At 51.3% G+C, this 12,028-nt stretch overlaps 1 protein-coding gene across 7 annotated transcripts in view; it reads left to right on the forward strand.

The window, feature by feature from the left end:
- Window positions 1-3,004: 3,004 nt before the first annotated feature.
- Ebf3 (EBF transcription factor 3) overlaps window positions 3,005-12,028 on the forward strand; it is a 119,106-nt gene continuing 110,082 nt past the window's right edge. For all 7 annotated transcript variants that reach the window (XM_085841208.1, XM_021166694.2, XM_085841209.1 and 4 more), the window contains exons 1-6: window positions 3,005-3,296; window positions 3,402-3,558; window positions 3,920-3,983; window positions 4,675-4,730; window positions 7,687-7,760; window positions 9,529-9,597. In XM_085841208.1, the coding sequence (XP_085697334.1) occupies window positions 3,163-3,296; window positions 3,402-3,558; window positions 3,920-3,983; window positions 4,675-4,730; window positions 7,687-7,760; window positions 9,529-9,597 (554 nt within the window). In that variant the 5' untranslated portion in view covers window positions 3,005-3,162. The remainder of the gene's footprint in view (window positions 3,297-3,401; window positions 3,559-3,919; window positions 3,984-4,674; window positions 4,731-7,686; window positions 7,761-9,528; window positions 9,598-12,028) is intronic.

Raw genomic sequence — 12,028 nt, forward strand, 5'->3', positions numbered from 1 at the left:
CCCCCACCCTCTGGCCTAGGTGCTCTGTCCCTCGCTGCCTATCAAATCGAAAATCTGAGGGTGGCATGGGGTGGGGGCTGCCCACCCAGGCTCCTCTGCAGCAGGCTAGGGTGGAGACCCTTCCTGGACGGCTAGACCTTGTGCTCACAGCTCAGAGCCAGCCGTAGAGTGACAAAAAAGATAAAGTTGGTGAATGATAAAGACCGTATTTTCCACGCTTTGGGTGCGCGACCAGATGATGTAGAAAATGAGCTGAAATGGATTCAGCCTCCGAGCCTGTTGTGAGACAGCTGATTCCCCCATTTCGGGCCAGATGGCTGCCGAACACAGATTTGCATTCATTTTCGCTTAATATCGTCCAAAATAGCGGGGCAGCTGCATTTGTTGTCAAAAAGGTTTAAAACCCCCTTTCTTTCTGGGGCAGGATCGTTACCTTATGTGATGGGCTTATGGAACTTTTTCTCCCCCTCTTTAGTCAACAGTATCAGATTTAGAAGGATTTGCTTTTAAACCTTCTAATTTGGTAATCAGATTTAAATCGCCTTGGCGCGTGTAATCTGAATTAAAGATACTGTAAATGATTTTAAGCATGACACTTGCCTTAGCGCAAGGACGGGCACCTCCAGCCCAGGCTGGACATTTTAGGAAGTGTGCTACAAAGCAAGCATTGTACCCCTTTCCCAACTTCATCTCTGCCTAAAAAGGCATTTAGCATATTCTGTCATTGATGCTGGCCCTGTCGCTCACCCAGTGTGAGCTCCCAAGCTTTGGAACACACAGAGACAAAGCATCTCTCAACCTCACCCTCCACCCATGGCCAACTTTATTCTGTGTTGTCTTTCCAGGAGAAAAGTGTTGCCTCTTGCATGGGGGGTCTGCTGTAAGTGGAAAATGCTGGGCTTATTAGGAATACAGAATTTTTCTTTTAATTTATCGTGAGGAGTTTCCATACACTTTGATTTAAGGTTATTAACATTCTATAGACAGTGGCATTTTTAATATGTGGCGATCGCTTCTAAAGACTAATCTCATTACCCTCAAATAGTCATAAAATATGATTTTATTATACTTACGTATTTAATTAGACGGCCGGCCCCGTAATGGATTTTGAGATGGGACTGGCGCAACAGCTTTGATAATTCACTTATCTTTGGCAATAGTCATTAACCCCCAACACCAGCAAAATAGATTGCTTTCCAGCACATCTTTTCTCTCACCCCTTCCAAGTAGCATGTGGGGGGTCCCCAGATAACGTAAATCGGACTTCGATTTTCCCGATTAATTAAAATATTAACGCACACACACCACCAATTCACAAAAAAGGAAGAGCTACCCCAGGCCCGGCGGGAAGAGGCTGCCCTGCGACACTTGCTCCCAGAAACCTTTTCTTTTTCTTCTTCTTTTAAAACCAGAAGGGCCTTATTTCTCTTGGCAGGAAAGAGCCTGGGACATCTCCAGGTCGTCCCTTGGGCCTCTGTCGCGCGTCGCCCAGATCTCCTTTGGGTGGGCCGAGCACCTGGGAACCGAATCCGGGCCTCCTGAGCTGGGCCTCCGAGCCCACGCGCTGCCGGCTCCCAGCTGCCCTCCCGGTTCCTCGAAACCAGGTCGGGAAGCCGCAGGGCGCGCGCTCACCCAGGCTGGGAGGCGCAGAGGGCAGGGTCCCTGGCGCCCGCAGTGTCTGCTCTGCTTTTCAGGCGGTTGGAGGTGGGGAGATCTGGCCACCGCACGGACCATGTAACAGGCTGGACACCAGCTCCGGGTCGCCGGAGAGGCTGAGCGCTCTTTCCGTCGGCCCAGAGAGGGCCCGGCCTTCTTTGTCACTGCCGCACCCAAGAACAGGCCAGGGACCCGAAACTCCTGTGGCCACCGGAGGGAGAGGGGGCATCTGGAGGAACCTGTCTCCGACGTGGACCCCGGCCCTGTATTCAGCAGGCTTTGCCGGGGTAGAAAGCATGGGACACCCAGCGGGGCTCAGATGTGGGCACACTGGCCCTTCAGCAGCCTTAGGTCTGCCTAGAAATCAGACTGAGCAGCGCCTCTTGCCCTGGTGGCGGCAGGGTGTGTGGAGCCCTAGGAGGGGCATTAGGTACCCTTTTCTCCCAGCCCCTTGTTGTCCCTCCCTCTCCTGGAATCTCCTCCCGCGCGCCTTTCCAGCCTCTTCCTGCTGTTCTCTTTGGGACACCCCAGAGCCAGTGCTGCCCTGGTATTTATTGCATGCGTGTGGGCGACTTGGGGCGCTCCTCCTCCTCCGACCCACGGTGTTTTGACTGTGTGGCAGGTCTTGTGGGCAGGTATAACGGGCCAAGCAGCACTTTATGCACTGGCTGCGCTCGCTTCTTTGCGAGATTTATTTGAGCGGGTGGTAACTTCCTCGGCCGCGGCTGGGCTTGTGGAGCCGTGGCGCGTGGCCGGGGGCGGTGGTGGCGCTCGGTGGCGCTCGGCGGCGGCGGGGCTCGCTGGGCTCGCGGGGCTCGGGCCGGCTCGCGGCGCCGTCAGGCAGTCAGTCGGCGAGCGCGGCGGCGGCGGCGGCGAGGGGCGCGGCGAGGGGCGGCCGCTCCCATATATGGCGCAGGCGCCGCCCCCCGACGTCACCCTCTGACAGCGCCGCTCCCGGGGGCTTCGAGTTTTGGCTCCCGGGAAAGGGTCCATTCCTCGGGGAGAGAGGGCTGAGTTTTGTGCGCCTCCGTCCGCTGCGCGCGCCGCTCCAGGCCCCGCCGCGCCCCGCCTGCGCCCGGGACTGCGCCGCGGCACTCACTGCCCCGTTTATTTGTCTTTGGAGCAGGCGGGCCGCGCCAGAAGCGGGCGATCCCGCAGTGTCCTGCAGCCGCGGACGCCGCCTGGCTAGGATGACACCACGTTGAGCGCGCCTGCAAACAACAACAACAACAAGCGCCGCCGCGGCCACCGCGTCCACCGCGCCCTGCTCCTCCGAAGCGTCGCGTCGCCACCGGTGCAGCCCGCCCGCGTCCCCGGCCGTCCGCAGCGCCCGGCCGCCGGTGTATGCGGCGCCTGCCCGGGACGGGCTGAAGCCGGCGGCGGGCCGCACCGCAGGCGCCGAGCAGGGCCAGGGCGGCCAGGGCAGCCTCCTGCCGCCGAGCCCCGAGCGCCGCCGACCGCGGACGCGCTTTCGGCCGGGAGTCGCGGCCGCCGCCAGCAGTGTTCATGTTTGGGATTCAGGAGAATATTCCGCGCGGGGGGACGACCATGAAGGAGGAGCCGCTGGGCAGCGGCATGAACCCGGTGCGCTCGTGGATGCACACGGCAGGCGTGGTGGACGCCAACACGGCCGCCCAGAGGTACGTACCGGCCGCCCCCGCGCGCCTTGGCCCCGGCCCGGCCCGGCCCCCTCCTCCGGCCAGCGCCGCGCTGCTCACCGGGCCGCTGTCCCTTTCCTCCTGCAGCGGCGTGGGGCTGGCGCGGGCGCACTTCGAGAAGCAGCCTCCTTCCAACCTCCGGAAATCCAATTTCTTCCACTTCGTGCTGGCGCTCTACGACAGGCAGGGGCAGCCGGTGGAGATCGAAAGGACCGCTTTTGTGGACTTTGTGGAGAAAGAGAAAGTAAGTGTACACCGGCGATCGCACCCTCCCTCTCCAGGAGTAGGGGGCAGTCGGTGCCCGCGCATGGGGTCCGAGTGCCCCCCTCGGTGGCGGGAGCGCTCCGCCGGGCGACCCCGCCGCCACGTGCGGTCGCACAGGCCCCGCCAAGGGCCGAGCAACTTCTCTGTGCCCTCGGACTCACTGGGGGCGAGAGGGAACGCTGGGCTTGCGGCAGGAAAAGTGACATCACCGCGTAGCTGCGAGCCAGGAATCCTGCCTGCAGCGTGTGAGGCCGAGGGGCCTCGGTCCTGGAGGGGGACCGAGCGCGGTGACCGCGCCAGACGCGGCCACGCTAAATGCAATTATTTATCGTTGCTTTCAGGAGCCGAACAACGAGAAAACCAACAACGGCATTCACTACAAGCTGCAGCTACTGTACAGCAATGGTGAGTACCGCTGCTTGTTGACTGCCCTTTCGCCCTGAGCGCTGGCTCTCCCTTCCCTCGATGGTTCCAGGACATAAAGATTTTGAGATTAAAATGACATGGGTGTAAACACGAAATCTTCTCATGGCATAGAAAGAAAACAAAACATAAACGATCGATAAGTCGATGGCACTTCACATGATTAACCGGTGGGGCTTGAAGTAGAAAGTAAAGGAGGATCGATAAGGGCGCCTGCAGAACAGCACTTTTAAGTGACTTTTTTCAGTTTTGCAAATTAATGTTAATTATTGGGATGAGGGTAGCTCCATAAGCCGAGCATAACTTACTTCCTGTGCACGGTTTAGAAAGGAAAGGACCCTCGAGAGTCGAAAGGAGTTCGGACTCTGTTTCCATAGGTGCACTCTCTTTTCGAAAAATAAATGGCCATATGGGCCCAGAGCTGCACTCTTGGCCTGCTCACTGCTAGGCAGACTTCTTACACCTTTTCAAATGCGAACCGCAAGAGTCCCAAGACTTTTAATTAAGAAAAGAAAACAGTGAGGAGCGACTGGGGTTTTCTGTTTCCCTCCCAATATTGTAGGGATTGCCTTAAAGTGGTCCCAGGCACTGGCTTGCCCAGGCCCGGGCGTCCCTCCTGAGGTTCAGGCTAAAAGCTTGTTGAGAGTTTGTCTGTTTTTTTTTCCCCTCACAGGCGTCAGAACAGAGCAAGATCTGTATGTCCGCCTCATAGATTCAATGACCAAACAGGTGAGAAAGTTTCTGCCTCTCTACTCGTTGTGTTTTCCTTTCTGCTGAGCTGAGGTTGTCCTGGGGCTGAGAGAGCAGACTGACAAATGGATCTCCTGTATTTGTTTTTCATTTCGCTTCCTTGACATGCTAATGAGAATTCCATATTTATTGGAATAAATGGACCGGTTGCTACAATAGTTTATGCTGTCATTAAAATAGGACATATATGCTTTATTAAATGACTTGCGATTGGAATCAAACTCTGTCTTAATTAATTATGGTAATTAATATTTGACAGAAAAATTCCAAGACCCCCTTGTTTATTTTTAAACGTTTCTTTCTCTGCTTGAAAACCATTTCATGGGGGTTCGGACCCCTCCCCTCAACAAAGACAACTGACTGTCCCAAAGCTCATCGAGTTAGGCTGGCTTAGTTATTTCCCCCTCCTCCTTTCTAGTGCCATGGTCTGGTAACACGAGCCATGTATTTGGATTTAAAAGTTAAATGTGCTGGGGTGAAAAGTCACCTTGTTCCCCTCTAGTCCGTCTTCACCTCTCAGCCCCCCATCTCCATAATTCAAAGTCTGAGCTCCAGGGGTCACTCAAACCCATCACTGTTCTGCTCTCTCTCTCACCCTCTGTCATACCTTGTAAATAACATAATTACAAGCAGTTCCTTATTAAATTATTTAACCTGTCTTGGTCAACTTTTCGGATGATAACTATTGGCTATCAGTAATGTGATTAACTGCAGAAAGATGCCTCATTGCTTTTTGAGGGTGTCCAGTCTCTGGCTGTTAATGTTGTACTGGGTGATGTGTTACTGTTTTTAAGGACATTGTTTCCACTTTCTTAAAATAGAGTGTTGGGTGTATGCATATAGAATTCCTAAATTAAGCACACCCTGCACTGATTGCTTTAGAATGGAGGATATACTTGCATGCTGCAGGGTCACACTAGAAATGAAAGTAGACTCTTCATTTTTGGTGCTAACTTTCGGTATTATGAACCAAGTGGGAAAGAGCTTCCTGCAGCCTGCGCACACGCCTCCCATTCTCTGAGCACAATTTGCACATTTTTATTTCTCTGAAAAAGTTTGTCCTTACCTAGGCAGCCAGAGCATGAGGTTTTAATGTCTGCAGCCGAAGAGCTGTGTGGTTTTCTTCTGGAGCAAAGGTCTGGCAGGTAAACGTGTTTTTCTGACACAGACTGTGGTGTGCCTTTTTGCCAGCCTTGCACCGATTCACAGAAGCTCTGGAACTCTGCTGCTGTTTTTGTCAGGCGGCTTTTATTTCCTTTGTATGTCGGGCAAAAAGGTTTTGAGAATCGCGGTAGTCTAATTAGGAGGTTTTTTGCAGGCACTGCTAAGTTTCTGTGCCTCACGTACGGGAGAAACAGGAGGCTTCGTTTAAAGTACACTTTTATTGTTCATTTAGCCTAGTACCTTTGCAGTCTACACGGTGCAGAAAATAAAGGCATTTAATCTCCTCACTGACGGGGATGGGGGGGGGGGACTAAAGAAATAGCCCAGTAACTGATCAAAGAGTCAATGGCGCTGAACCGACAGTTTATGGATTTCTGTTTGTGCTACAAAATAAAAAATAAATCAAATATAAATACGGGGATCATCGGAGGACAAGCCATTCTTTTAGAAGTACTGGTGTCGCCAAGGCCGCTAGCCCAGCAGCCCCAGGCGGCTCTTTGGCCTGTGGTGACTCCCACCATTTCTGTGGTTCCGAGCGGGCTGAGCTCCAGGCCGCGGACCAAGGCTTGCGGAGACTCTTTCCTCTTCCCAGGAAGCCAGTCCCCGGACGCCTAGCAGAAAGGGCTTTGTCCGCCTGGAAGTGCAGGAAAGTGCCGGAGGAGGTTGGAAGTAATTTCCAGAGAATTTCCAGGGGGTGTGCGTGTGGAGGGGGGGCGGGAACTGCGGAGAGGGCAGCCCTCCCCTTGGAGGAATTTTCTGCCCGGAACCTGCGGCTGGCGGCCCCCGCCTCCCGCCCCTCCCCCAGTGGCCTTTTCTCCTCTTCTTTGGGCGAGGCGGGCGGCGGCGAGGGCGGCCGAGCCGGGGCTCCCGGCGGCGGAGCCGGGCTGGGCGCCGGCGTGAGCGCACCTAGGGCTTCGCACCATCTGGCGGAGCCTCTGCTCAAAACCCACCCGAGCGTGCGCGCAGACACTGCCTTTTTACCCGAGGAAAAAAAAAATCATTGTTAGCACTTTGAAAATAAACACCAGATTGGCCATTAGCACTTTTCTTTCTAAATATCATCGGGCGAGAAGCACGTGGCCGCGCGGGCAGGGGCGCCCCCCGGGCCCGGGCCCTCCCGCGGGCCGCCAGCTCCCTGGCGTGGCACGAGCACGTGCGACCGCCGTGCACAGCTTCCTGCTGTCGGAGGACGCCTAGCCACGCAGCCCAAGTCTCCGGCCTCTGCTCGGGCTCCGGGGGGGCGGGGGGATGTGTGTGTGTGCGGCCGGCAGGGTGCAGGGCTGGCGACTGGGCAGCCGGGCCTGGGCAGCGTCTCGTGGCGCAAGGAGGGCTGCCCCTGCGCCCAGCGCTCTCCCGGCGTCTGTAGTCGCAGCGCACTCTGATCGACTTCTTCCGATAGAGCGATCGGGCCTTCGTATAAGACAATGGCCAGAGGACGGCGCCAGGTTGCGGTGGCCCAAGCTTCAGGAGCCGGCTGGGAGGCTGCGCGCCCTCGCCGGCTGTGCCCTGGTCTCCGCAGGCCCTGCCTCGCCCTCCCCGCAGCCCTCCCGAGCTCAGGCCCGGGGTGCGCCCATTGGAAGAGCTGGGCAGGCCGGCAGAGCGAAGCATCCCCGCGACTGACTGAAGTGGCAGGGTGGGAGGGTGGCCGGGTGTGCCTCCCCTCGGGGGGGCTGGACACCTGCCACCCCCGGAGGCCTGCGGCGCCCGAGGCTGTGTGGCGCCTAAGCGGTAGGCGCTGCGTGACCCCTGTCTCTGCTTGTTCCCCACGCAGGCCATCGTGTATGAAGGCCAGGACAAGAATCCGGAGATGTGCCGCGTGCTGCTGACCCACGAGATCATGTGCAGGTGAGCCCCCGGGAAGCGGGTGGCCGTGGCGCCAGCCAGCTAAGGGGACTCGGGCCGCGCTCGCCGGCGCCGGCCACCCCGCCCAACTGCGGGGGAGAGAGGGCGTCCATTGAAACCTAGCAGGCCGGAGGAGGCCCCAGACCAGCCCAGAGCGGTGTCCGGCCTCATTTTTCCATCAGTGATGCTAGTACAACCCGCTGCTCAGCAGAGAGGATTAATATGTTGACCGTGTTGTGGCAATATAGTGATTGAGAGAGACAGAGAGAGACAGAGAGAGAGAGAGAAAGAGAGAGAGAGAGACAGAGAGAGACAGAGAGAGAGACAGAGAGAGAGACAGAGAGAGAGACAGAGAGACAGAGAGAGAGACGGAGAGAGACAGAGAGAGAGAGAGAGAGAGAGAGAGAACACACAGACCAGGGGATGCATCTGTCCTCGCGCAGGAGTCAGAGTTCACTGGGACTCATTTGAGTATTTCCTTCTCTGACGCTCGCATCCTGAGACATACAATTGTCTGTTATTGATAAAAAAAGGAAAGCCTTTTGTACTTATTACAGAGCTCGTGTATGTGAGAATTGGATTGTGATTCTGTCAGTTAACCTCTTCCCTAGAGCAGCGATGCATCGTTCATATTGTTGTTAGATAGCGTGCCGTTACTTGAGATCTCTGTCAGAAGAGCAATTTCCCACCTGTTTTTTTTCTAACTACCACAAGAGTTTCGCCCCTACATGGCGAATAAAAACGCATCATTGACTTTGTATGTGTGGCATGTGAAATATAGTTGCAAGGAATAATAAGAAAAGGTTGTGCAGGCTTGCAGCCTACAGTAGCAGGCCCCATACTCTGAGGGGCATACTCTCCTCGGCTATGGTGCCTGTTGCCTGAATGCCACTTCTGAGCAGAGGTATTGTTACAGCACCAATATACAAAAGCTGACTTTTCCTCATATCAGGTAATAAATATAAATTACAACCAATAAAGTGGAATTTCTTTATTATCCACTTCTGCATGTACGGCAATTAACATAGAAAGCGCACAGATGTGATTTAAGCTCTAAGTGGAAGACTGTAGACTTTCTTTAATCACTTTAGCTGTCAGCTTTAAAAGGCTTTATATACTTTGCCTACCATATGGTGTTAATTTAGCTAATTTAGACATGTAACCATTATACAAGTATGCTTTTTTAAAATGCGAGAAGCATAACATTTTTGTTTCGTTTCTGCTTTAATTAAAATTTCAATAACAGAGTTAAGGTAGGCTTAAAGAAGCGACAATAGGAGTTTGTGATAGATTGATGCACGCCTTTGTGCTTATAATTAATAAATGCCCCAAAGAAATATTGGTTAGAGGTGGCATCTTGCATCTTTTCCAGAAATAACAGCTTGACAATTGGAGGTAAACAAAGGCTGAGACTGTGAAAAGTTATTCCCCAGCCTCCAGCCTTTTCTCCTCAGCTCATTGCAAAGACAAACACCAACAGCATGTTTTCTGCATTTTAGCATTATAATTTGTATAGGAGCTCTGGCTACCCTGCCAGTAATAATAGATGTGTTTAACTCTGCTCCTTCTGGTAGAAAGTTACAACAGAAGTTTAACGGAAGAATGTGTGAACTCACTCACTAGGTTGAATGTGTCAAGCTGCCTAAGTAGGAAAACTATATATATATATTTTGACTCCTACTGCTTCCTGGTCAGACTTTGAAAGAAATTATAAGTTGGACAGAGAAAGCTGAGCTGCATACTGAAACCCATGTTTACAATTGCCCCACAGCCGGTGCTGCGACAAGAAGAGTTGTGGCAATAGAAACGAGACACCCTCAGACCCTGTAATCATTGACAGGTAAGGATGACTTCTTTATTTTCAAAACAAACCGGTAGCAACCAGCCAGACTCTCTTTCCTGCTTGGTTTCCAGTGTCTCCTTAGCTCTGAGGCGGGTGCTGGGCTCATCTTGTGCACTGCACCATTTGTCCGCCTGTGTTATCATGCACAGGTGGGTTGACGTGGAAACCCGGTGGCTCGCTCTGTGGGGATTCAGTAATTGCTTGCGAGTTGTCAAGGGAAGCAGTTTCATCTGCCACTGCTCTCACTGTGAGGAGCACTTTATGCCTAGAGAGTCTCTGGCTTTAAACCCAGAGATATGTCACAAAATGCTTTCTGCTAATTTGTTAACAAGTATTTCATTTTTTTTGCATTATTATTATTATTATTTTTACCTCGGATGGTCGTTGAAGTTGAAGCTTGGGTGGTGGCGTTCTTGCAATCATCGCCCAGTGGTAGAATGAATTTAATCTGCTCTCAATTAGTTGCAAAATGTCTCCTAATTTTTTTCCAATTGTGGCTGTCGTTTTATGTCAAGTAGCAAATATGTAACTAACAAACCAAAGTTGTTATAATTGAAACTAATTACACATGCTGGTTACATTTCCAACATTAATTTCCATAACTAGATTAGCTATATGCATTCTTTAGGTTTGCTGTTCCTCATCTTGCCATTTATCATGTTCCTTGGGCACCGTGGCATCCTTTTAAGATACCAATCATTAGTCCTAATGGTGCTAATGTGCACTTGGCATTGCCTTAGTGGAAAGAACAAAACACTGCCACCTTCCCCTCCTGACTCACCCAGGCTATTCTGAGAAGGAGAGAAGATTTCTTTCTTTCCCAACAATGGGGAGCAGCAAGGGGCCCAGTGTGTGATTGACTGCAGATTTTGAAATTGGTACCCAAATCGAATAAATGTTAGATGTGTATATATGACACCAGTTTTGTGAGGCAGAGGTTTAGACTGTTTTGAAGAGGGGTTGAGTTTCAACAGCTTTCATTACAAAGTTATCTTTTGATCACGAACTTTGCTGTCCAGGGTCTGAAAAATTAAACCCGGAAAACCCCACGAGTTAAGCCTAAAGAAGTCTGAGGCACCGGTGGGGAGCATTGCTAATGTTTAACTAGCTGGAATAGCTGTTTGCTTAGTGGAGAATGTTCGGTATCTGACAGAAGGGACAGCTCTCTTATTAGTAATCAAATAGGGCTGACCAGTTGTGGCCGTCACTCAGGCAGTTGAGAACAAGTCCAACAGTTTATGAAGCTGGAGCTCCAGAAATCAATGTAATTGTATTTGTTTCGGGGTTGTGGCTGTGGAAGTCATACAGCTTCGGGTTGTTGTCCTGTGATGGAACTCATTTTATTTTATTTTATTATTACTCTGGATGGGCTAGAAGTGTACAAAGCCATTGGAGTCTTGTCTGGGTGGAAGATGCTTGAGAGGCAGCTACACTAGCCCTTAATACAGCACTGTGAAAGATGCTTCATCTTCCCAGTGATAGCTGGAGATTTTAAATGTGGTTTGTTTTAAAATCATGGCTTAGAAAATATGCCATGATCGAGAGGCCATGTTGGTTTGACTCACACTTTAGACACTGAGTCTCCCTTCAAAAGTACTTTGGATCTCTTCATTTTCAATCACTTATTGAACACTGATAGTGAATAACACCCAAGACTCAGTTTTTAATCTCATGATGGGCAGCACTTTCCTCCAATACACTGAATTTACTCTTTAATTCTCTTCTAAGGGGGCGTGTGTGTGTGTGTGTCTTGCTTATATTTGTTTAATTAAAATATATGCAAAGATCATTCACACCTTTATAACCTACAAGAAGTATGTGATCATTGATATTCTAGAAGCACAAGGGGAAGGGAGAAATGTAAAAACATTTGGTTAATGGCTTTACCATGTTTATTTGAATAAGGAGGATTGAAGCTCCATTTACGCTTGGCATAAATGCTTTGGAGGTCTTAATTATTGATGAAAAATCTGCTCTGCTACTAAATTCAAAGATATGACAATTTTATAGGAATTTTAATCACCTTCCATGTTAGGGATTTTAAGGTAAGGGTAGTTTTATGTACTGACAAATACGATGTACATTTTTAGCATTCTTAAGAGAGCTGTCACTTGTAATGACAAAATACTATTAGCATTTTGTTGCTTGCTGTAAATCCCTGTGAAATGATTGTGGTATTGGCACTATCTCCAGTTTAAGGCATATTTCTAGAGGAGGAAAAATGAATTTAGTGTTTGCTAGGACAGCTTGTGTTAATCAAAGAGAGAGGCTCATCTTCAGCAGGCGATCTCTTTGGAGCACTGTGGTCATTTGCAGCAGAGATCTGTCTTGTTTCCTAGTGATGGTCATTTCTACAGGGCGTGGACTGCCTCTGAAAATTAGTTGCTCCTGTTGAGTTTTTAGCCTGGCTTTTCCCTTGAGGGTTGCA

This window comes from Mus caroli, unplaced genomic scaffold, assembly GCF_978045245.1.
Source record: "Mus caroli unplaced genomic scaffold, Mus_caroli_1 scaffold_8, whole genome shotgun sequence".
Lineage (NCBI taxonomy): Eukaryota > Metazoa > Chordata > Mammalia > Rodentia > Muridae > Mus > Mus caroli.